The 26,865-nt window shown below is 41.0% G+C and overlaps 1 protein-coding gene and 1 long non-coding RNA gene across 2 annotated transcripts in view; one reads left to right on the top strand and one right to left on the bottom strand.

Moving 5' to 3' along the window:
- LOC149500554 (uncharacterized) overlaps positions 1-26,865 on the top strand; it is a 274,194-nt gene that overhangs the window by 110,376 nt on the left and 136,953 nt on the right. The window lies entirely within an intron of this gene.
- LOC149500559 (collagenase-like) lies at positions 22,048-25,413 on the bottom strand. The gene is made up of 5 exons (XM_089736500.1): positions 25,198-25,413; positions 24,117-24,384; positions 23,167-23,259; positions 22,892-23,088; positions 22,048-22,182 (listed from the first exon to the last, which is right to left on the bottom strand). Exons 1-5 carry the CDS (start codon positions 25,375-25,377, stop codon positions 22,078-22,080), a joined length of 843 nt encoding a protein of 280 aa, XP_089592626.1. The 5' UTR covers positions 25,378-25,413; the 3' UTR covers positions 22,048-22,077.

Below are 26,865 nucleotides of genomic sequence, written 5' to 3'. Positions count from 1 at the left end.
AAGAAACTCGTTGGCATCCAGGCACAACATCTTATGCTCCAGAAAATTAAACCTATTGCTTACGATCAATTACAGTGAATTGTTCACTTGTTTAGAACCTACGGCTTTAGATAATTTAAATATTACATTATTGGATTTTTTTCTGAAACACGCAAACTCCTAAAATCAAAATTATTATTTACTCTTCTGTCAATCAATTCCAATAATAGTGAATTGGTATTTTAATATCAACATAAATATGTATACTTTTTTTGCTCTTTTTGGCATATTCACATACTTTATTTTCTGTAAAATAAATATTTTTGAAGTGAAACTTCTTTATCGACGTAGGGAGGAAAAAACGTATGTAACGTTTTTCGGTTACGCGCCATATTAATTTCTTCCGTTACGCGCCATGTTTATTTTATTTCTACGACGAGATGTTACACAGTTGGTAGACGTTCTCGTATTTCTCTTGCTAAATCATACCTACCTCGCGTCAGGATACCGTGATCATGCAGGCGGATCCCCCGGGGTGCGGCTGCTCCATTGCACTGCGGAGTGGTTGACACTTGCGATTATTTTTATATTTTATAAGTTTCACTTCTACCGTGTGTGACTTGTTATTCATCACCCGTTAAGCTTTTAATTTATGTTTTTATTTATTGCTTATATTTTTATTAACTTTCACGTATCCTATTATAAATTATTTTATCAAAATTATACAGTCCTTGCCTTTCGTGCTCTACAGTTTCATGTAATATGTAGATTAAATGTACTTTATATCATATGAATTTCTCTGTACCGGAATATAAAGGCAAAGTACTCTGAATTCCATCAAACAGACGTCATTGTTGAAATTCGATGAAGTGAACTGAAGGATAAAACGAACTACGAACAAGACTGCACTTTAAATATCTTCAAACTTCTGCAAAGAAGCATCCATTTCCATTTCAATATACATATAATAAATTTGCATACGGTTGGAGTAATATATCCTAATCGTATCAACTTCTCATAATACTAGTACATACATACTACAACATACAGAGTGAATAAATAAGAGGGAAAAAAAAGCGAAATAGGAAAGACGGTGATAGCTACACATTCGTGCTCATATACGAATACGTATTAAATCATCATCATCATCATCATCATCATCAACAGCCCACAGTCGTCTACTGCTGGACATAGGCCTCTCCCAATCTACACCACTGAGCCCGGTCTGCGGCTCTCCTCATCCACTTCTTGCCGGCCACCGTGCGGAGGTCATCGTATTATATATTAATACGTATTAAATAATAATAAATAATTCCTAGAATAATAATCCATTTAATAGATAACAGAAACACACATTACCGAGCCCAGAACGCACCAAAAACATACCCCTTACTATTTATATATTTATCATTCGTAAACTACAAATTACGTTCGTTAGGACTTCATCGTATTTAAAGTGTCCAACTCGAGATAAGCTTGATCGTAGGGCAAAGATCACGACCCCTAAACTATCCAGCCAATTAGAACCGGCGCGCCCGCAAATCGATAACAAGTTAAAGTTAAACGAAGATGTGGTCACATTAGTGCAGGCTGTTAACTATCAGCTCGGAGACATGGAGTCTGTGGCCAAGATTCAAATTGTTGTAAGAACCCTGTCCGATTTGGTACAAGAACTATTTATACTCAAACGTTTAATATTTGGCTCTTGACTAGCCTAACCTAGCCTAGCCTAAACTAGACCAGACTAGCCTCTCGGTTTTAATAAATTAAAAGAGGCCTTAGATATAACTACGAAAATTCCACCACCCAATGGGCTACTATTATTTATTACTATTGTTATTACTATTACGAGTATAATTACTGTTAAACTCTTCAAACTAGAACAAAGAACCCATTCGCAACTGAAATAGGCAAAACGGAGAGTTGTAACAATACGACCTAGTGTGACTTGTAATTTATAATATTGGTTGGAGTATATTACAACGCTCAAACTGGATGACTCATCTATCTGGGCGCTAATACAATGATACAATACCGCATTGATACCTTCGAGATATGGTTCTGGAGGAATATGCTATGAATTTCGTGGACAGCATATCGGATTAAGACAGCTCAATATCCAAACTAGGCTCTCTACCATCTACCTCAAAAGAATATTTGAGTTCTGCGGTCACATTACCAGAAAGGGCGATGACAATCTTGAAAAATTGATGGTAGCTGTCAAGATTACAAGCAAAAGATCGCGTGGCCGCAATCCAAAGCGCTGGTCCGACCAAATCCGCACTACTCTGGATACCACCGTCTAAGATGGTACACTGCCGAGAACATAGGAAGATGGTGAAACATCATCCAAAGAAGGATAATGGGAGGAGATGGTCACGACCCTTAGACATGAGGAATGCGACTCAAGGAGGAGGAGGTATTCTCAAGTAGGTAAAAATTAAACAAAAAATAACGTGCTTGAACAACAGATAATGTTATTTTTTTCTAAAACACACCTCATGCCTCGTTTATTTGAATGACGAAGGAAAAAACACCTGTTATAAGCCCGGTGTCTGATTACCTAGTTATGTCTATGATTTCATCCCGGGGAATCGAGAATACCGCAACTTTTTCGACAAAGCGACGTATTTGTAAACGTCCCCGGGCGGGTTTAGGTCGCAGAGTAAATATGGACAGTCCAACAGCTTTATAAATCTGTTCAACTGTTTGTGTCATTGTAAAGGATATTTTCTTTAGTGATTCTAGTAGTAATGTTTGTTGAATACACTAGCTAGTACTTAATGTTTATCATCATCATCATCATCATCGGCCTACTATCGTCCACTGCTGGACATAAGCCTCTCCCAACCCACACCACTGAGCCCAGTCTTCGGTTCTCCTCATCCACTTCTTGCCAGCCACCGTTCGAAGGTCATCACACCACCCAGCCAGGGGGCGTCCCACGTTACTTTTTCCGCAGCGCGATCTCCACTCGAGTACCCGTCTGCTCCAGCGATCGTCAATTCTACGGCATATATGGCCATTAATGTCTATGTCCATGTTTACTCGATATGAAGCTAATTCTTCCAGGCTTTCATACAGTCCTACAAATCCTGCTATATGATGTTTTAGGTAATATTTAAACTGTGTTTTAGGTGGGCATAATGTTACCCCGCTTTGGTAGATTATCTAGCCTATTTCTGCATTCCAGTTTGAAGAGCAAAACATGCGATGCTATACAATCAAAACTTAAACCTCATGCGTGAAGGTGGGTGTCAGTATTCATCCTGTGATGCTTATAAGCTCCTGTGGCGGTAGCCGTCATAGAACCCAAGATATTAGACAGATGCCTGAATCTCGCTCACGATATTTTGAAGATAAGCTTACATATATACAAGTTCCGAACAAAAACATTCGGACCGTCGGTCTACCGAGCAATATCACCCGCTCGGTGTAAGATCTTCCCTTTGTCGTTAGCCCCTACCCCTACCTCCTAAATTGAACCATGTTTTAAATTAATCATTTTTCCAAAAAAATTGGCTCCAGATTCCAGCTATTCAAATATTTACATTGAAGATACTCGACCGCTGACTTGAATGCTGCAATGAATATCAACTGCACCACATACCCTAGAAGCTCGGGAGATGAGAAATCGACGCAATACGTCACTTGTCATCTAGAAGCCTCCTTTGTAAAGAAAATATAAATAGTACTATCATATTCTCGAGATAGGTCGCTTTATGCTTTTGCTATGGCGTATAGTGTTTCGGATAAGGCCCTTTTTGTTATTCTTCTATGATTTTTATAGATTATGAAACATCCGAAGACTCCATACGATACTAAAGATAGTAAGATTCAAGATATCATAAAAAAAATACAACAGAAAATATCAATCCATGGAAAATACTGGCAATGTATTTGATAAGGTGTCTGAAATTTGACTTTATGTTTGTTGTTAGTTAGTTTATCATAATTAACCTCAAGCCTCAAGGTGTGTGGAGGTGTTCACGTTGTGTTACCTATAGGGTTTCAGTTCGTACTTATCACCACCTGCTGATCCATTCACACGATTACACTATTAAAAAATCAACTTGAAAAGATAATAATTGTAAATAGACATGCTTTAACAAAAACCGACTTCAAATAGAAAAAAGAGATTCCAAAACAAATTAATATACATTATAAACAATAATCATCGAAATCGGTTGGCGTGATATTGAGTTATTGAGTTATTCATCTATTTGTCGCGAACGTATTTAATGCAAATTTAAGACTTATATGGTTTTCTCATGGATACCATTATCAGGACTGGACCAAATTGAAATGGGACCACACGGGAAACTTTTTTTTTTATTGTCCTTGTAGGCAGAGGAGCATACAACTCACCTGATGGTGAGTGGTTACCGTCGCCCATGGACTTCAGCAATGCCAGGGGCAGAGCCAAGCCGGTGCCTACCGCTTAATACTCTCCACAAGCCTCGTGTGAAGAAGGACATGTCATAGCGCTCGGGAAACACCGTGGAGGGGAGCTCATTCCATAGCCGGAAACTTCAATAAAAAAGCTTCTAATAAAAAAAGAATCATTAAAATCTATTCACTCAGTCAAAAGTTATGAGGTAACAAACATAAAAAAACATAGTCAAATTGAGAATCTCATCCTTTTTTGAAGTCGGTTAAAAAAATATTGAAATGTAAAGAAGGCCAGAATGATCCCCGACAAAGATGTAATGTGGAGCACTACGCGAGAGGATAGGCTATTCCGTGCCCGTTATTGCCTATTCACAAGAAGACGTTCCAATCTCGAACAATATCTCGTAGGCTTTGTGCTTTTGTTGGTTTACAATTTAAGATTGCTGCCTCGGACACTATTCCGAGAATGATTACTGTAAATTCAAAGTATAAAGAATTTCTATTTTTCATTAGGATATGTTTGACGGCGCTAGGGATGGCTGAGAGCAGTTCCGTCATCATACGTATTCGGTGGAACTGGGTTTATTGCAATAAAAGTCGATAACACCTTATCTTTAAACGAGAAATTCTTGTATATATCTATATTCTGAATCTTGGAGTCGACTCCAACGATTTTCATAAAATTTAGTATACAGGGGATTTCGGGGGCGATAAATAGATCTAGCTACGATTTATTTTTAGATAATGTTGTTTTATTCGTGTTTTCAATCTACAACTTTATCGATAATCAACTTAAACATAAACTTTTTTTTTATTCGCAGAAAATAACAAATAATATAATATAATATCAATATGTAATTCGTATTTAAATAATAAATAATTTCTAAAAAACACAATTGATCAAAAAAAAAACCGAGCAAAGCAAAAAATACCGGTCATCCTCTAGTGAATAATAATTATTGAAACTCTCAATAAATAATTTTCACAATGACAGGGTAAACTGACAGTTTCATTGCGACTGGCTGGCCAACTGAGAGGACTCTGTCCACGTACCGCCATTTTATACTCTGGCGTTACGGCGTTTACCCTAGATTTTTCTGATATATATCAAAACAACATTTTATCATCTTCTATCTATCTATATATTTAAAAATTAATTGCTGTTTGTTAGTCTCGTTAAAACTCGAGAACGTCCGGACCGATTTGGCTAATTTTGGTCTTGAATTATTTGTCGAAGTCTAGAGAAGGTTTAAAAGGTAGATAAATATGAAAATGCTCGAAATTAAATAAATTAATTTAATAAATTTGTTTTTCCTTTGATGTATCCCCCGTCGGACGAATTCCTTTTGTTTGTTTTAAGTTTATTTTATACAAAAGTTTAGATCTTTTATTTATCGATTGAGGCACTACGAAGTCTGCCGGGTCCGCTAGTTTAAAATAATAATCAAAACAACGTCTTAATATTACTTAAGTAGTTATCCACGACATGTTTATAGTTCACTTTCAATAAGTAGTTATAATTGTAATACACAGTTGTTCCTCTAAAGCCGTTTCTACTCCACTGGCGTTTTACTAGCACTGTTAATTGTGAGCCCGGGTGGGTAGATACCTCCGTGGGATATCGATCGTAGGCCCGGATTGCCACGTTTCTAACTCTTAAGAGATTCTTGAAGCAAGTGGTTATCAGGTAACAATATGTACTTCTGGGAAAGAACTTTAAAATTAGGGTAAAGGAAAAACGCTCAACCGACAAGCTTAACTCACAATCAATTCCCCTGTGCACTGGGGTTCGTTAATTAGATTAGAAAAACTAAGTGACTAATAGGAGTCTAATAAAGTCTCGCATATTCAATCTAGCATCAAACGATATTTTGGAACTACGTCAAAGTTTACATTTAATTTCGAAGCAATTAGGGTTCATTTATAAATTAAACATATTAATTCACTCGATTACTTTACTATTATAAAGTTAAAATTTTCTTTTGAAGTTATACTTCTTTAGGCGCGTTATGAAAAATTGATGAGAGTGAAATTTTACGATGCGCGCGCACCGTGACGCAAAATTAACAGAAATGAAGTTGCCCACTAAATCGCTCATTACAATACGACCGACGTAACTTGACGAGTCTGAATATAGCCGCAGGTGAACTTTCCGAACCGTACCGAGAATAACGGAATTTATACGATGTCAAGAAAGGGGATGCGTGTTTGAGGATGTTGTTTAATCGATTTTTTTTTTTTTTTTTTTACAAATTGATTAAAATTTAAATAAAAAAAAAAGAAATAAATTTAATAAAAATAAAGTATAACTTTTTACGCGCGTACATAAGTACACGCACCCTTTTTTACATACGGCTTATGGTAAGCGGATACCGTTGACTTTAGAACAACACCTTGAAATATAATGTGGAAATCTCAAAAATACTACACAACAGGTTTCACGGTAAAGATGCAGGTAGTAGTATCTTTGTTTTCTATTGCTTAGATCGGTGGACGAGTTTACCACATACCTGGTGTCTCTTGGTTCCCGGAGCCTATAGACATTAACAACGTAAGTACACCACCTACCTTGTTTCGCCATTCCGATAGAGGCACCCGTCACGTGCGGACGTGCTCATCGTCCACTCGATCGCCCGGTCTTTGTTCGCCCGGCTTTTGTTAGCCCGGCCATTGTTCGCGCGGCCTGTGTTCGTGGTACATCTGCCGACTAAGTGCTCTTTCTGGAAGTTTTTATTTGTTTTGTTTCCTTTTGTTGTTTCTGTGTTCGTGGTACATCTGCCGACAAAGTGGTTTCCTGCAAGTATTTATTTGTTTTTGTTTCTTTTCGTAATTTCTGTTTTGTTGTGCTTTTTCTTTGTCCTGTAGTAATCGCGCCGCATTGCCACCTGTGTTCAATAGAACCGCTCAGGTCCGAGAAGTTGGGGCCTCGCCGCAAGGCGAGTGTTTTCAAGACCCGGGGCCGCCCCACCTGGGTACTCAGCGATCATGGACGCTGTATTCGCGGAATTCCTCCGACTTCGCCACCCACAGCTCGCCTCGGAGTTTTTGGCCTTCAAGGCCAATCACACTGCGAGCCCTCTCGAGGACTCCGCCGCGCTCGCTGCTCCTGCGTCGCCTGTACCTGCGTGCAGAGCTTCTGCATTGAGCACCGCAGCCTCTGTCGTGCCTGCCGCTCCCGTGTCGCCTATACTGGCGAGAAAAGCTGCTGCGTCGTCCGCCGTGACCATCGTTTCAGCTGAGCGATCATCCGCGGCCTCCGTCGCGCCCTCTAAAACACCTACACTTGCTCGTAGGTCGCCTGCACCCGCCTCCTCGTGCTCCGACTCTGACTCGGACATGGAGGTCGACCTCGCCCCCGCCTCATTGACGGATGGATTCACCCTGGTACAGAAGGGTAAGAAGCGTGCCGCGGAGTCTCGAGCTCCCGTGGCCGCTAAAATTAGCAAAGCCGTGAACGCGTCGCGCCCCCGCCCTCAGACTCCCGTTGCGCCCCCAGCCCGTGCCACTCCGTCGCCGCGTCCGGTGGCACAAAATAAAACCCAGACCCCTCCCCCGGTTATCCTTCAGGAGAAGGCAGCTTGGGATCGAGTTTGCCTGGCCCTTAAGGCCAAAAATATAAATTTCACGAATGCCCGTAACCTCGCGAACGGCATTCAAATTAAGGTTCAAACACCCGACGACCATAGGGCCCTCTCTTCTTACCTCCGTAAGGAGCGTATAAGTTTCCATACGTATACGCTCCAGGAGGAGCGCGAACTCCGCGTTGTAATACGCGGAATCCCTAAAGAGTTAGATGTAGAGCTCGTAAAAGCCGACCTGTTAGAACAAGGCCTACCAGTGAATTCTGTGCACCGTATGCACACTGGTCGCGGTAGGGAGCCATATAATATGGTTCTAGTCGCTCTCCAGCCTACCCCCGAGGGTAAGAAAATCTTTAACACACAGACCGTCTGTAGGCTCTCTGGTATCGCTGTCGAAGCCCCCCATAAAAAAGGCACTCCTAGCCAGTGCCATAACTGTCAATTGTACGGGCACTCTTCCCGTAACTGTCACGCGCGCCCCCGATGTGTTAAGTGTTTGGGCGATCACGCCACGGCCCTCTGCGCTCGCGACCAAAAAACCGCGACGGAACCGCCTAGCTGCGTCCTGTGTCGAACACAGGGTCACCCCGCGAATTACCGTGGTTGCCCCCGAGCCCCTAAAATAAATCGCCGCGTCGCCCGCCAAAACCGCCTCCGAGCTTCCGGCCCAGACATCAAAGCCTCGGCACCCTCTGCGTCGCAGGCTAAGCCAGCGTTCGTTCCGGCGGCGGTGCCCAGTGTCTCGGCCTGGGCAAAACCGCTGCCGTACACGAACACGGCTACAACTCCCTCCTCCGCGATTCGTCCCGCCCTCGCGACTCGTCCCTCTCCCGCGACTTGCCCTCCGACCGCGTCCGACAATCTCGCTTTAGCGATCGACTTCTTTCAGTCGATCAACTTTGAGCGCGTTAACGCTTTGGGCGACGCCATTCGCGCTGCCTCCACTGCACAACACTTTATCGCCGTTGTGCAGGAATACGCCGACGTATACGCGTCATTAAATACGTACGTCCTCCCCTCACTCCGCCGGTAATCAATGGCGTATATAAGTAGAATAAAGCCCCTATCCGTAACGATAGGATTTTTTAACGCTTACGGTCTCGCAAATCAACGTGATCAGGTTTCTAACTTTTTGCGTGACCACCAAATTGATATCTTTTTAGTGCAGGAGACCCTACTTAAGCCCGCGCGCCGTGACCCTAAAATCGCGAACTATAACATGGTCAGGAACGACAGGCTCTCTGCCCGTGGTGGTGGTACCGTCATTTACTATAGAAGAGCCCTGCATTGCGTCCCGCTCGATCCTCCCGCGCTCGCTAATATCGAAGCATCAGTGTGCCGAATCTCACTGACGGGACACGCGCCGATCGTTATCGCGTCCGTTTATCTTCCACCGGATAAGATCGTTCTAAGCAGTGATATCGAGGCGCTGCTCGGTATGGGGAGCTCTGTCATTCTGGCGGGCGACCTAAATTGTAAACACATTAGGTGGAACTCACACACCACAACCCCGAATGGCAGGCGGCTTGACGCGTTAGTCGATGATCTCGCCTTCGATATCGTCGCTCCGCTAACCCCGACTCACTACCCGCTAAATATCGCGCATCGCCCGGATGTACTCGACATAGCGTTATTAAAAAACGTAACTCTGCGCTTACACTCGATCGAAGTAGTTTCAGAGTTAGATTCAGACCACCGTCCCGTCGTTATGAAGCTCGGTCGCGCTCCCGATTCCGTTCCCGTCACGAGGACTGTGGTGGATTGGCACACGCTGGGCATCAGCCTGGCTGAATCTGATCCACCATCGCTCCCGTTTAACCCGGACTCTATCCCGTCTCCTCAGGATACCGCTGAAGCCATAGACATCTTAACGTCACACATCACCTCGACATTAGATAGGTCATCGAAACAAGTTGTAGCGGAGGACTTCCTTCACCGCTTCAAATTGTCCGTCGATATTAGGGAACTCCTTAGAGCTAAGAACGCCTCGATACGCGCCTACGACAGGTATCCTACCGCGGAAAATCGTATTCGAATGCGTGCCCTACAACGCGACGTAAAGTCTCGCATCGCCGAAGTCCGAGATGCCAGATGGTCTGATTTCTTAGAAGGACTCGCGCCCTCCCAAAGGTCTTACTACCGCTTAGCTCGTACTATCAAATCGGATACGGTAGTAACTATGCCCCCCCTCGTAGGCCCCTCAGGCCGACTCGCGGCGTTCGATGATGACGAAAAAGCAGAGCTGCTGGCCGATACATTGCAAACCCAGTGCACGCCCAGCACTCAATCCGTGGACCCTGTTCATGTAGAATTAGTAGACAGTGAGGTAGAACGCAGAGCCTCCTTGCCACCATCGGATGCGTTACCACCCGTCACCCCGATAGAAGTTAAAGACTTGATCAAAGACCTACGTCCTCGCAAGGCTCCCGGTTCCGACTGTATATCTAACCGCGTTATTAAACTTCTACCCGTCCAACTCATCGTGATGTTGGCATCTATTTTCAATGCCGCTATGGCGAACTGTATCTTTCCCGCGGTGTGGAAAGAAGCGGACGTTATCGGCATACATAAACCCGGTAAACCAAAAAATCATCCGACGAGCTACCGCCCGATTAGCCTCCTCATGTCTCTAGGCAAACTGTATGAGCGTCTGCTCTACAAACGCCTCAGAGACTTTGTCTCATCCAAGGGCATTCTCATCGATGAACAATTCGGATTCCGTACAAATCACTCATGCGTTCAACAGGTGCACCGCCTCACGGAGCACATTCTTGTGGGGCTTAATCGACCAAAACCGTTATACACGGGAGCTCTCTTCTTCGACGTCGCAAAAGCGTTCGACAAAGTCTGGCACAATGGTTTGATTTTCAAACTATTCAACATGGGCGTGCCGGATAGTCTCGTGCTCATCATACGGGACTTCTTGTCGAACCGCTCTTTTCGATATCGAGTCGAGGGAACCCGCTCCTCCCCACGACCTCTCACAGCTGGAGTCCCGCAAGGCTCTGTCCTCTCACCCCTCCTATTTAGCTTATTCGTCAACGATATTCCCCGGTCGCCGCCGACCCATTTAGCTTTATTCGCCGACGACACGACTGTTTACTATTCTAGTAGAAATAAGTCCCTAATCGCGAAGAAGCTTCAGAGCGCAGCCCTAGCCCTAGGACAGTGGTTCCGAAAATGGCGCATAGACATCAACCCAGCGAAAAGTACTGCGGTGCTATTTCAGAGGGGAAGCTCCACACGGATTTCCTCCCGGATTAGGAGGAGGAATCTCACACCCCCGATTACTCTCTTTAGACAACCCATTGCCTGGGCCAGGAAGGTCAAGTACCTGGGCGTTACCCTGGATGCATCGATGACATTCCGCCCGCATATAAAATCAGTCCGTGACCGTGCCGCGTTTATTCTCGGTAGACTCTACCCCATGATCTGTAAGCGGAGTAAAATGTCCCTTCGGAACAAGGTGACACTTTACAAAACTTGCATAAGGCCCGTCATGACTTACGCGAGTGTGGTGTTCGCTCACGCGGCCCGCACACACATAGACACCCTCCAATCCCTACAATCCCGCTTTTGCAGGTTAGCTGTCGGGGCTCCGTGGTTCGTGAGGAACGTTGACCTACACGACGACCTGGGCCTCGAATCAATTCGGAAATACATGAAGTCAGCGTCGGAACGATACTTCGATAAGGCTATGCGTCATGATAATCGCCTTATCGTTGCCGCCGCTGACTACTCCCCGAATCCTGATCATGCAGGAGCCAGTCACCGTCGACGCCCTAGACACGTCCTTACGGATCCATCAGATCCAATAACCTTTGCATTAGATGCCTTCAGCTCTAATACTAGGGGCAGGCTTAGGGACCCCGGTAACCGTACTCGTCGAACTCGACAAAGAGGTCGACGTGCAACCTAACCCATGCATCAGCCCGCTGAGTTTCTCGCCGGATCTTCTCAGCGGGTCGCGATTCCGATCCGGTAGTAGATTCATTCGCGAAACAATTGCTCTTGAGTTGTTAGGTCTCCTTCGGAGGCGCTCGGGCAGTTGTTAGCAAATCCCACCCCTCTTGGCTGAGCCTTTGCTCGCCCACCTGTCCTGGTGAAACTGGAAAGGCCTTCGGGCCACCAGTAAACTTTCAATCACAAAAAAAAAAAACCTTGTTTCGTGAGTTCTAAGTCTCAGATTTATTTGTAGTACAACGGCTGCTCCACCCTTCAAATTGAAACGCATTACTGCTTTACGACAAAAGTGGCCAGGGTGCTGGTACCTAGTGTGCCATATACACTTTTTTTCGGGCATAGGACCGAACCTCATACGAGACATCCGCGCCAAGGGGCACGCACGGTATGTGGGACTTGACAGTCTGCAGATGTTAGGAGCAGACTGCGGGCCCGATTGCAGCCAAGCTGTTCCAATTACGCGTGGACGGGCGATTGACATTATGGGCTCCAGGTGATGGGCTCAACCTGAGAGAATTCTCTCTAGCACCAGTAAAAGTAGTCGGTGCTTTTCAGGCTATTATCAAAATAACCCTTCTACTCATATCTGTTCATAAAATATTTATAACTACTGACCATACTACTACCCCCCGCTTGCACCCCAGGCTTTTTTACAATAAAATCATTTTTCTTACACTATTTTTAATTCAAATTTATTATATTTATTTTCAATTTTTATTTGCATTTTCTATAAAAGCGTATTTTGTTATTTTTTTCTAAACTATTATTTATTTTTAATTTTTTAGTTGAATTTAAATTTTTTCAATTTTTTTTTTCAATTTTTTTTTTTACTATTAAATTGTCATCGGTCCTTAATTATTATTATTTTACTCTTCATTATGAAATGTGTATGATTTTCTTTTTTATTTTATTTTTTTCTCCAAATTAATTGACTGATTGACATAATGATAGCTAATATTGACATAGAGTGGTTACTACTGTATTGATATAATTATGTGTTTCTAATTCATTTCCTTTGTATATTTAATTAATTGAATTAGTATATTGTTCATTTTCTATTTGTATTGTTGAACTGTTTGTGTGCTGACTATTGTATTATTATTATTTTATGGATTTTTTCTGAAATAAATGTTTTATTATTATTATTATTAATTAATATACCAAATTTCGAGTTAATCCGACATTTTGAAGGAGGTCAAAATCATGTTCAAAGATTCCGTGACATACATACGTCTGACGCTAATAAAAGCGTATTAAAAAGACACAAGAGGTCCTGCAGTAGTCGAAATTCGACTATAATTAATTGGAATTGTATGTTTGTACACTATTATGGTTGTATTTTATCTATACTAATATTATAAAGAGGAAAGATTTGTTTGTTTGTTTGTATTGAATAGGCTCCGAAACTACTGAACCGATTCGAAAAATTCTTTCACTGTTGGAAAGCTACGCTACCCCCAGGTGACATAGGCTATATTTTATATATTTTCAAAAAAATTAGGGATCCTTACTGAAACTCCAATAATGTAACCCAACGTGTAAAAAATTACATATTTTTTTTTACATCGCGTGCGCTACTACCCATGCGAAGCCGGGGCGGGCCGCTAGTACTTCTATAATCACGAATTTCGCCAAGGCTACTCTATAAAAAAATATTAATAAAGACAAACAATATTTAATCTATTCCCAATTTGACCACAGACGTCAAGAATAAAAGTTTGACAATAAATAGTATACATGCGTGTGTGCGTCAACTACATGGTATGTAGTGTGTGTAATATTTTCTTTATTGATTTAATGTATCTTTTACGCATTATTTTAAAAAAATATTAGCATTTTGCACTTCTTCTACGTATTCTCTATAAGTGTGGAAAATTTCATACTCCTCCGTCCGCGCAATTTTCGTAAAAAGGGATACAAAGTTTTTGCTTCACGTATTAATATATAGATTCCATGACCATAACATATAAAAACAAAAGCCATACGGCTCGCCTCTGCACTAATTAGTAATCAGTTGCAAACAGAATGCCGAGTAATTGGCCCGGTTTCATCAACAAATTATGTTCGTAATATGCGGATATCGTATTTATCGTTCCACGTTCGGCCCGATTGTTACGTATCACTTGATTGTGATTGCACTTGATTAATACCGATGATTGTATGCAATCCGTAATTTATCGACCAAATCAAATATGTTAAGGTTTTGGATTCAGGCTCAATAAAGTCAAATAATGTTTATGAACAGTAATGAAGTCCAATTTGATAGAACCAGATGGTTATACCATTGGCAATGCTGATGTCCATTGGCGGTGCACTCCCTATCAAGTGATGTAAGCCACATATAAACAAAAAAGACTTCGTTAAAAGGTATAATCCAAACAGCGTTGTAATAAGAATACAAATACGCGACGATCAAAGAAAGCGCAGTAACAGTTTGCTACAAGTGAATATTGCACTCAAACTTTCTTGGTTGACATCGGAACATTAAATATAAAACTTTTGATGTGACATAAAATATTGGGATTTTTTTTTAATTTTTTATTGCTTAGATGGGTGGACGAGCTCACAGCCCACCTGGTGTTAAGTGGTTACAACGTAAATGCGCCACCCACCTTGACATATAAGTTCTAAGGTCTCAGTATAGCTACAACGGCTACCCCACCCTTCAGACCAAAACGCATTACTGCTTCACGGCAGAAATAGGCAGGGTGGTGGTACCTACCCCTGCGGACTCACAAAAAGTCCTACCATCAGTGATTACGCAAATTATAATTTTGCGGGTTTGATTTTTATTACACGATGTTATTCCTTCACCGTGGAAGTCAATCGTGAACATTTGTTAAGTACGTATTTCATTAGAAAAATTGGTACCCGCCTGCGAGATTCGAACACCGGTGCATCGCTACATACGAATGCACCGGACGTCTTATCCTTTAGGCCACGGCGACTTCTAGAAGACTCTTCTTCTATTTTGGGAGTATATCAATTTCCTTACACAGTCGGGCTCACGTGATCCACGGTGTCAGTGGACAAGCGCTGTATGAGGCACCTAACGGAAATTAATTACCCGATTAGTAATTAATAAGGGCAGCACAATTGAAAACATCGAAACCCCAATGAATTACGCTAATCACTTCAAACCATGAATGTCTTTGAAGGTTTTACTGAGATACGAGTTAAGAGAAGCCATGAAAGTGAGTGTTAACTTCGAATGAATGATACGGAAAAGCAGTAAGTTGTTAAGAGACGTACTGATATTCAAATTTATGACAGAGGAAAAACTTAAAAGCATGAAGTCGTCGTGGCCTAAAGGATAAGATGTCCGGTGCATTCGTATGTAGCAATGCAACGGTGTTGGAATCCTACAGGCGGGTACCGATTGTTCTAATGAAATACGTACTTAACAAATCTCACAATTGACTTCCGCGGTGAAGGATTAACATCGTGTAATAAAAATGAAACTCACAAAATTAGAATTTACGAAATTACTGGTGGCAGGACCTCTTGTGAGTCCGCACGGGTAGGTACCACCACCCTGCCTATTTCTGCCGTGAAGCAGTAATGCGTTTCGGTTTGAAGGGTTTGATAGCCGTTGTAACTATACTGAGACCTTAGAACTTATATCTCAAGGTGGGTGGCGCATTTACATTGTAGATGTCTATGACCTTCAGTAACCACTTAACACCAGGTGGGCTCTGAGCTCGTGCACCCATCAAAGCAATAAAAAAAAACATGATTTCTGGCCTTAAACAGATTAACACCAAATCACGGATTTAACACGGATTAAATAAAGATGAGCGGCCGTATATAAAGAAAAAGCTACTTGCTTTTTACGTCACTTAATGCTATCGCTCAAAAACTTCAGATGCGGCAACGCAAGATTATCTTCTAATTAAAAAACAGTAGCATTCTAACACCTACCTATCATCTGTTAATAAATGCTTCAAATTGACTTTCTTAACGAAATAAGCTATATACCATATCAAATCAAATTTCGTGATTCCTAAATTCGTTCGCTCGAACTTTGAAATTCGCCGATATCTCACAAAAGAACTTACCGCCGAGCACTCTTAATACATATTCGAACTTTTGTACCATTTACTTATACTATTTCTCAGGATTGGAATCGGATTCTGAAATTGGGTATTTTTCGTAAAGGCGATAATGCAAAACTCAACTGTGGTACCTACCCGATGGAAATAGGCAAGATGGTATTGCAGGGCCTTCCGGACTCAGAATACGGATTGTCAGTAATTAGGCTAATATTAATTTTAATTGTTTCAATGATTTCATATAACCAGCGGAAAGGGTAGATGAGATGTCCTGAAAAAAATTGTTGCATCCTCACCTACCCAGCCCAATTGGATATCCAAAGTATCCAAGATCCTAGCAAAACGCATACAAATTTAATTATAATCGATACAAGAGATCTTATCGAATAGAGATCGAATACCTTATCCGAAACAACATAGCGTGACTATTGACATTAGATGGAGAGTTACATCTCAAGATATCTTAACCATGAATGTTTTTATCTGTAACAAACATGCGACGGCAAATCTCTGCGTGCGTTCACGTAATTAACACTAATCTAATAATAAAACGGCTGTAGTTTCATATTTAATAAAACCAAACACTTTTTTAATCAAACCAAAAAGTTCAATAATTATAGTTATTCTTGTCATCCTGATCGGCTTGTTGGCTAAAAACAAAATTGGCCAAAATCGGTCAAATCGGCTAGTTGGCCAAATTGTTGTATTGGTAACAGTCATTCATATTTCTACTAAATTTCAAGATAATCGGATCTCTTGAAGTTTGTGAAAATTACGTTAAAAGATTCCGTAATATGGATGAACACAGGTCAAGCCAATAAAAGTTTGTTAAAGCATCAAATTTGACATTAATAATTTTACCAACGTACAAATCGCCAAACTAACAACACTAAATTGAAACTTTACGCCGTTCTCAATAACCCAACACTAAAAACAAGTTAAAATTAATTATAGTTAAACCTGTGTTGAATTGGCCGAATTTCTCCGTTGAATTGGACTTGGAAACTTGCAGTTTACACCAGCCAACCCGCTGTAATTAACTTGGACGATTTATGAACGTTTACTCTATGAAACGTCATTTTGACATCTTAATTGCTTTTCCAGAAAATTTCATTAAAGTCCTTCTTCCTGACCTTCCTTGAAAAAAATTAGGGAATATTACTGTGGCTTTATTAACATTACTTTTGCAGTAGTAAATTTTAGCACCCGTCATAATTAATTACTTTAAATCCCATAAGCTCCGTGACGTCATCATCATGGCTATCAGAGACCGATATACACACTTGTATACGTTTAAATGTTTACATACATAGTCATCCGAATGTTTACCACTTGTGGGAGACGGATCCATGGGCCTCATCCCAGAAGTCAAAAGTGCCAACTATTGTCTCCGACTCGGTCAAAAAGAAATGAAATCAAATCAAAAAATCAATCAAAAGAATCCTTGCATGTATTTCGGTCACAAAAATAACAGTCCTACTCCAACCAAAAAATCTCTATAAATGAACCTCCCCCACAGATTTTTAAATATAGTATGCGGTTAAACTATTCACCAAAGTTCAGTGAAGTTGTTCTGTGAACTTTAAACTTCAATTGCTAGTACAAAACTTTGATGGTTCTCAATTAAGCAATGTATGCTTAACTGCGAGTTTAAATCGGGCAATACCTAGGTCAAAAAATCGTTAATTATGCCCATACAAGCTTTCTGTGAAATTCAACATACATATTATTCTCGTGCTTATTTACTCATAATAAAATGAAAAGATTTATCGTAAGTATGGTAAAATGTACATAAGTTTCCACAAATAGACTTACTAAAAATATAAATTGGGGACACGTTGTCTTAAAGAAACTGCTGTTGGTTAATTGGGATCCGACATGAAGAAGACGATGACAAAAAAAACCAGGAGACGGAATACAGGTCTTTTCGACCTTCATTTACACGTACCTGCTGACACAGAATACCAAGGTCGTAGCAAGGCCTATGTCCAGCAGTGGGCAGATAAAGGCTGATGATGATGATGATGATGATGTAGCACCAACAACTGCCAGACTCTCAGTTTCATCTTCCCGTGAAATGGGCTGGTGAAATTTTCGTAAATCAGTGAAGCTCGAAAACCTTGCCCTATTTTGATCCAATTTCAGATATCTATCAAAATCAGCTATTATTGGACAATCTGACGATCCAAACCGATACTTAAAAAATGGCTATAAGCTCTCACGGATCAATATCACTATCCTGTTTTGTTCGCGGCAAAACAAATGCGCTTTACAGAACTGGATTTATGATATACAAGAATACTAGTGAAGTAATCATTTCCATTCATAAGCTGAGAACCGACCTGGTTTTAATCCACAACAATAGTAATTGAGCAGCTCATACAATAAAAATGTTTATATGACTCTTCTATCGTTCCCGAGTCACTTAACGACCGTGTTTATCGTTTGTTAAATGACGCTTGAATATCTGGTGCTACATGTACATATATTACCAAATAGTGATTGTAAATTTGTCTACGTATTTACCGGATATTTTGTTAAAATACTGTACCTAGTAAAAATACGTGCACACTCGTAAGGATTCCAAGCTGAAGGAATAGTAGCGTTTTCTTTTAATTTATTGCTTAGATGGGTGGACGAGCTCATAGCCCACTTGGTGTTAAGTGGTTACTGGAGCCCACAGACATTTACAACGTGAATGCGCCACCCACCTTGAGATATAAGTTCTAAGGTCTCAGGTATAGTTACAACGGCTGCCCGCCCTACCCTTCAAACCGAAACGCATTACTGCTTCACGGCAGAAATAGGCAGGGTGGTGGTATTTACCCGCGCTGACTCACAAGAGGTCATACCTACTATAATCACTGGTTTGAAAGTTAGGACAGTGCGTAAATTAGCCCACAGACAATGCCCAGTTAGTTTCTCGCCGGATCTTCTCAGTGGGTCGCGTTTCCGATCCGGCGGTAGATTCTGCGAAGCACTGCTCTTGCTATGGCTAGTGTTAGCAACATCCTCTGGTTAGAGCACCGTGAATTCACATACTCGCTCGGAGAATCTAGTATAACCCCTCGAGACCACTAAAATAGGTAGAAAAAAAGAAAGAAAAAAAGGGCAGCTGTTATGCAATACAGTTATAACTTTAATTACACGTCCCAAAGTTGCTATAGTGGCATTGACAAATATCCATTGATTTCGGTAACTATGGACCAGGCTCACTGTACTCCCAGCTGCAACGAAATACCGCTTCGATTCAATAATTGACAGAATGATGGGTAGGTTTCCTGGCATTATTCCGGTTCTCTGAAATATACGCCTTAAATATTAACCCAAAATATTCCCTTCCATTCTAACTGTCCGCTTGTCAAGTCTATTGTCATCACTCGTTTGAAACATTACTGTATTGACACAACAAAACAAAGAGCATCCTTTGTGCCGGTCAACATTCAATGAAGGGTTATTAATGGCACTTTGGATCCGCTTGTTAAACCGACCCAGGTTTTCAAGTAAGCCAGTTTCCATTAAGTAAATATTCTACAGTTTCAGGAAGTTTGGATACATTTTCTGAAAGCGTATTTATATAAGAATGTATAATGTATTTATGTAGAATGTATAATTGTACAGTCTTTATATGGAGCTCCTGCTAGGTACAGAACCGAAGCACGAGGACTGACAGGAACACCTGGACTCTGTGAACCTCTTATTGGGGGATCATTAAGCCCAGAAATGACAGCATTCAACGAAGTATTAGCTATTTTTATTACATATATTAAATAGCTCTGTTTAGAAAAATATTTCAATTTCTCGATAGTACAGATCTCATTAATCCCTTGGATACTGTTGGTGCTTGATACGGTAGAATGGTTGGAAGAGATGGAAGTCAACCAATGCAGACCGGGAGCTCTTGCTGCCCAAAGCCCACGAGCTAATAAACCAGTTACCGAAAATGACACGAAAATGAAGCTTCCCAGCTGGAGTACTAATAATATCTTGTGCTTTGTATGCAGCTTGCACTTAGAAATTTTATGTGGCTCAGTCCTAAGAACAAATCTCTATAGATTTTATTTTAACTGACAATAATAACCATAATTTAAACTATTTCCGTGAATTCACTTAGTAGTCGTCGTGGCCTAATGGATAAGACGTCTGGTGCATAAGTGTTGAGGCGATACACCGATGTTCGAATCTCAGGCGGGTACCAATTTTTCTAATGAAATACGTACTCAACAATTGTTCACGATTGACTTCCACGGTGAAGGAATAACATCGTGTAATAAAAATCAAACCCGCAAAATTATAATTTACGTAATTACTGGTGGTAGGACCTCTTGTGAGTCCGCACGGGTAGGTACCACCACCCTGCCTATTTCTGCCGTGAAGCAGTAATGCGTTTCGGTTTGAAGGGTGGGGCAGCCGTTGTAAGTATACTTGAGACCTTACAACTTATATCTCAAGGTGGGTGGCGCATTTACGTTGCAGATGTTTATGGGCTCCAGTAACCACTTAACATCAGGTGGGCTGTGAGCTCGTTCACTCATCTAAGCAATAAATAAAAAAATCACGGTTCAATTTTTTTTTGCTTTCGCCTCATACGTAGATTTCCGCTTCTATTACCTAGATTTTTAAAAACGCAGTCAGCGGAAGTTCGTGATATATCCGATATCTGCGAACAAGGTCGGTCGGTCACAGTTGGCTCGTTCTCAGTTTGGCAACCACATGAATTCACATTCCATTTCGCATTAATTCTCTTTTATTTCCACGTTCAGCATTTTTAACCGACTTCGGTGAAGAGCTTCTCAATTGGGGCCGTGTGTTTTTAATATATTTCCCTTTTAATTTATCTCCATTTATCAGTCGTAATTTAACCGATTATGTTGAACGTCATATAACGAGGATTTGGTTTCACAAGTTGCTCGCATTTGAATTTAGTTCAAATTTATTCTTTACTAGCTGACCCGGCAGACTTTGTAGTGCCTCAATCGATAAATAAAAGACCTAAACTTTTGTATAAAATAAACTTAAAACAAACAAAATAAGCCGTCCGACGGGGGACACATAAAAGGGAAAACAAAATTGTTATTTTTATTTAATTCCGAGCATTTTCATATTTATCTACCTTTTAAACCTTTTCTAGACTTCCAAAAATAATTCAAGACCAAAATTAGCCAAATCGGTCCAGCCGTTCTCGAGTTTTAGCGAGACTAACGAACAGCAATTCATTTTTATATATAAGTATATAGATAGATAGATTTCGTCTAGAGTATTTCTGTTCTGAATTCCTAAAAGTACGATCACTGTAAACGAAAAATGGCGCAACCACAGCGGAACTAACTCCAGAATTTGGCGAAGGTTAAAGATATACAAAAAATTTAAAGTATTGATATAAAGATAATACAATATTCCACTTGGGAAACGTTTACTGGATTGCTTGAATCTGGATATTTAAGAGAAAGAAAGTCGGAAATTATGATTTTGATTGAAAAATTTTTGCTTCTATTCTGTTTTCAACATTTTTAATATAAATTTTACACATTGTCTTTTTTTGCTTAAATTGGTGGACGAGCTCACAGCTCGCTTGGTATTAAGGGCCCTTAGACATCTATAACGTAAATGCGCCACCCACCTTGAGATATAAGTTTTAAGGTCTTAAGTATAGTTACAGCGGCTGCCCCACCCTTCAAACCGAAACGCATTACTGCTTCACGGCAGAAATAGGCAGGGTGGTGGTACCTACCCGCACGGACTCACAAAAGGTCCTACCACCAGTAATTACGCAAATTATAATTTTGCGGGTTTGATTTTTATTACACGATGTTATTCCTTCACCGTGGAAGTCAATCGTGAACATTTGTTGAGTACGTATTTCATTAGAAAAATTGGTACCCGCCTAGGATTCGAACACCGGTGCAATGCTTAACACGAATACACCGAACGTCTTATCCTTTAGGCCACGACGACTTCTTTAAGGATTATGGCGTAAACTTCATTTCTTATTTTGTTATATGGCGGTCACATGGTTAATGTATTTTTCTCAAATCCCACAGACATATAAGTGAAAATTTTAAATTATAAAACCTCCAATGTTCCGTCAACTAAATGTCATTTATTATAAATTACATGTTACTTTTGATCCAACTTAAGTAGGATGTAACTCGCGTAAAGACGGAGGGGTAGCCCAACTGACAGCCATCGCCAAGTCCAAAAGACACGATGCCCACCTGAAAACAATTCCTTGCGTCAATTCTGAGCTGATAACGTCAACCTGAAGTTAAGGAACACTTGGCAAACATACTAGTAACGAGATTCTCAAATTATTTTGAAGTACCATTTGCGTTATAACATTATTATGGGCGAGAGAGAGCCCTTATCCATAAGTACCGCTATTGTATATATTTCTACATCTTATCAATGCTCCGCATTGGGTTTTATACATTCGAAAGTTCGACGACATGTCTCAAAGTGGCTTTCAGGGTACAATGTCTATAGATAGGCCCTAGTAATCAGTCGCCACGAGTAGGATAGGACAATCTTTTCCGAGCACCGTCTTGATAAGGATTTTGATGGAGCTTTGGGACTAACCGTTATTGTACCGGTATTGTACTTCGATATCGATTACCCCAACACACAGTATGTTGATCTCATGACTAAGCCTCCCGAAAACCAAGGTCAATTATGATATCTATGAGCTCTGTCATGGTCGTTTCTCTTGTCTAAAACTACGCCAGGGTACGACTGACGCACTATTATCGTAGTGGGCTGCCGTCTTTTCATAAAAGATCATACAAATAAGCATTAAATCTTAATATAAGTACATTCCAATATATTTAATTAGCTTGAGCCCCGTTAAGGCCAATTGAATACACCATATGGATTGCGAAATCATCTGGTTATTGTACAGAAACTATCTGGTATTTATAGAGTACTCACTAATGTTTTTAGGTTATTAGTAAGAACGGTCAAAGGTCCTCCTGAGTCTCCATCACAGGTCCCTTTACCACCTTGGCCGCTGGTGCAGATATGGTTGTTCTGAATCCTTAGACTGAAACTGCTCTGGCAGAGATTGTTTGTGATTATACTTAGTGAAACCGTGTACAGGGAAGTTGTCGAAGGAAAAGATGCTTGAGCTGTGGAAAACCGAGAACATATATTGCTTTAATTAAATTCTTGACGCTACTGATCACGCTATTATATTGCTTACTTACAGTCACTTCTCTTTCCATATCCGGAAGCTGTTGCTGTCATACCAGCAAAGTCTTGCTGAGCATTAGTGGGCAGTGAAACAGCTTGGATGTTGTCTGCAAAAGATAAAATAACTCAAACACTGTTTAACTTAATTGCGTGGTTTCCATAGCACCCAGGCTCTCTGTGTTCTCGACTCGGATGTGACAGAACTCTACCTAGAGGCTTTTTGGTACTACTGCTGGGCATAGGCCTCCTCTTTTTATACTACAACATTCGATCGCCCCCCATGACCATCACCGGTCCATAACGCCATAGGCCATTTCGGAACCTACAGTCGCAGATCTGTAATGGAATTAGGCTGGACACTTATGCTCGATTGCTTTGATAAGACCAGGCAGGGTTTGAGTAAGGAATTTAAATTGTTGCAACGCATAATGGAGAATCTCTTACTATTAACAGTAAGGTCTTTTGAGTAAATGTATCTGAATCTGAATGATGTAACGTAATGTAATGTATTCTAATTCTAAGTAGCGTTCACTGGTTTTGCAGGAATAACTTAATGCAGTATCTATAGATATAAAAATGAATTGCTGTTCGTTAGACGGGTGGACCGATTTGACTAATTTTGGTCTTGAATTATTTGTGGAAGTCCAGAGAAAGTTTGAAAGGTAGATAAATATGAAAATGCTCGGAAATAAATAAAAATAACAATTTTATTTTTCCTTTGATGTGTCTCCCGTCGGACGGATTCCTTCTGTTTGTTTTAAGTTTATTTAATACAAAAGTTTAGGTCTTTTATTTATCGATTGAGGCACTTACTTAATATTATTTCCACATGGCTGCGACATGTACTTCTACATAATATTGCCCATAGCATCACAAAAGCCCGCGGGCGGTAACAGCCATTTCCCGTAAGATAAGCTCTGTACTTTGTTTACGTTCTACTTATTGAGAGAATAAAGAAACTCACTATTAAATACTACAGCAGGGATCTTCACAACCGCAATATCATTGATAATATTCCGCGGGTGCCATGATGAATGAGTCACCACGTCCTTAGTCGCGATCCTTGTTCCTCCTGAGAATATGGTAAGAGATCCAAGGACTGCAGTAAAAGTGGTAGCCTGACTCTCTCCGTCCCACCAACAATGAGCAGCAGTGATTATTCTGGTGTTAGATAGAACTGCTCCACCGCAAATCGATGTATCACTTTTTGGCAAAGTCACAATAATTCCAGCCTAAAAATATATCATTTAGAATGAAAAAACATTGGAAAGCCTTTTTTTATTGCTTAGATGAGTCGACGAGCTTACAGCCCACCTGATTTTAAGTGGTTACTGGAACCTTGGCTGCCCCACCCTTCGAACCGAAACGCATTACTGCTACACGGCAGAAATAGGCAAGGTGGTGGTACCTACCCGCGCGGACTCACAAGAGGTCCTACCACTAGTAAAGCCTTCTCGTTTGACAGTTTTTCAGTGAGCCTAGGCCACTTTTGCCATATGCCCATGTGTTAACACTTGATGGAACTAAGCGTGGAACTTGTGCCACGTTGACGGTACAGTGATAAAAACCTTCTCTGAAACTACATCAACAACTGCTCCAAGTAAATCGGGTTAACGTACAACTTTCTTAGGTCCAGCGTTAAAGGCGTACGAATGAGGGGTTTTACTCGAAAAACTTTTGACTTACAACACCATAAAGCTTGATTGTGCTCAGTAGATGTGACCTAACTAACCCTAATATTGCCTGCATACATTATGAACTATCACCAACAACCAGGTTTTATGGTAGGCAGCGGCTTGGCTCTGCCCCTGGCATTGCTGAAGTCCATGAGCGACGGTGACCACTTACCATCAGGTGGGCCGTATGCTCGTCTGCCTACAAAGGCAATAAAAAAAAAAAAAGACAGGTGTCCTCTATGTTCATCTACCTTAACATAGAACTTGGAACAGAGTGTGTCTTCGATTCAATAACCTTGAAAATACGAATTTCCGGTCATTCTATAAAAACCATTAAAACATGCGCTATTATACTAGACAACCACATACCTGATACGGTATCAAAGTCGCTGCGGTAACCTGACTTCCTCCGACAATCCTCAGAGCTCCAAACCATTCACTTTTCCAGATATGTTTGGCTTTAGAGATACCGAATCTATTATGATAACCATACGGTCCAATCGCAAAAGTAAATGATAAAATATTAATTAATATAAACGACCGTAACATTTTGTTTTTGTTCGACTACTATCTCAGTGTTGATTGTTGATTGGCTTATAAAGAATTCTTATCGATGGTTCGATGTAATTATTTAATATGATGAAATGTTATTCAACTTGTTGAAAAAAAAAGTTTTTTTTTTATTGCTTAGATGGGTGGACGAGCTCACAGCCCACCTGGTGTTAAGGTTACTGGAGCCCATAGACATCTGCAACGTAAATGCGCCACTCACCTTGAGACATAAGTTCTAAGGTCTCAGGTATAGTTACAACGGCTGCCCCATCCTTCAAACCGAAACGCATTACTGCTTCACGGCAGAAATAAGCAGGGTAGTGGTACCTACCCGCGCGGACTCTCAAGAGGTCCTACCATCCGTAATCCGTAATGTCGCTTAAACGAAATAGCCTTTCACCTCTCGATATTATTTCCGATGCAATACATCGGCTGACATGGTCGACGGTCGACGTCGCCCAAAACACGTCATTACGGATCCTCCCGATCCATGAACGGTGCTTTTAGGTACCTCAAGCACCGGTCACCGTCCTCGTCGAACCCGTCGCTTGCGATGAAGGGCTCGACGAGCGAATTAACCCATACACACAGCCCACTAAGTTTCTCGCCGGATCTTCTCAGTGGGTCGCGTTTCCGATCCGGTGGTAGATTCTGCGAAGCTCTTGCTTGGGCGAGCCTCACCTACATATTAGGACTACGCTGACATAGCTTCTCAAGGCTATCAGGTTAGGTAGGAAAAAAAGTACCGAATGTTGTAAAAGCTGACCGTAGACTCCATGCGGGGAGAGGACGAGCATCACCGTTCATGACAACATTTTATTAAAAACTGCCTCTTTGAACTCACCTACACGTTAGGGCGAACCTGAAGTAGCCTCTCAAGGCTATAAGCATAGGTAGGGAAAAAAATGGTCGACGGTGAGCGCGAAAACCTTAAAGAATTTGAAACATCATTGTCATCGAAAATTCGACGAGAACAACCTCGCTCATGACCTAACTATAGTAGAGTTATTTTGCTGCTGCAGTTTGGGTCATAAAAAGTCGGAGCGGTGAAACGAATATTTCGCTCTCTCTTCCACTCACGAGCCTTATGGACGGGCATAGTGATGCGCATTATTGTTGTCGATAAGCGTTATCGATAGTGTAGTTAGTTTTGTCATTTTGTGGGTTAGTGATAAAAATGAAAGAAAAAAATTGATAAAGCAACGTGTAAGTACAAAAGTTTAGAATACAACAAGTCACAGTGGGTTTCATTAATAACGACCTCGGTTATAACGACTTTTTGGTTATAGCGGATACTTCTATAGAGTTGTTACCGGAGCCCATAATTGTGAATACGCTTACCTATGCGAATGACCTTAAAGTGTCTAAACAAAAACGTACAGTGTGCTAATCATTGATCCGAACATTTGATTTGGACGTTAGACACAAAAAGAAATCTCAAATTATTTTTACTAGAGGTCCCGCAGTAGTCGAAATTCGACTATA

The sequence above is a fragment of the Bombyx mandarina genome, chromosome 21, assembly GCF_030267445.1.
Source record: "Bombyx mandarina strain Sakado chromosome 21, ASM3026744v2".
Lineage (NCBI taxonomy): Eukaryota > Metazoa > Arthropoda > Insecta > Lepidoptera > Bombycidae > Bombyx > Bombyx mandarina.
The sequence above is the reverse complement of the archived record's forward strand: the minus strand, read 5'-3'. Positions and strand labels throughout refer to the sequence as shown.

What these genes read in the sequence shown, in the direction of transcription:
- LOC149500559 (XM_089736500.1), bottom strand. Translation starts at nt 25,377, where the DNA reads ATGTTACGGTCGTTTATATTAATTAATATTTTATCATTTACTTTTGCG. An exon ending in CGACTTTGATACCGTATCAG is followed by an intron (nt 24,385 to 25,197) that starts GTATGTGGTTGT and finishes ATATATTTTTAG; the next exon opens with GCTGGAATTATTGTGACTTT. An exon ending in CTAATAACCTAAAAACATTA is followed by an intron (nt 22,183 to 22,891) that starts GTGAGTACTCTA and finishes AATTGTTTTCAG; the next exon opens with GTGGGCATCGTGTCTTTTGG.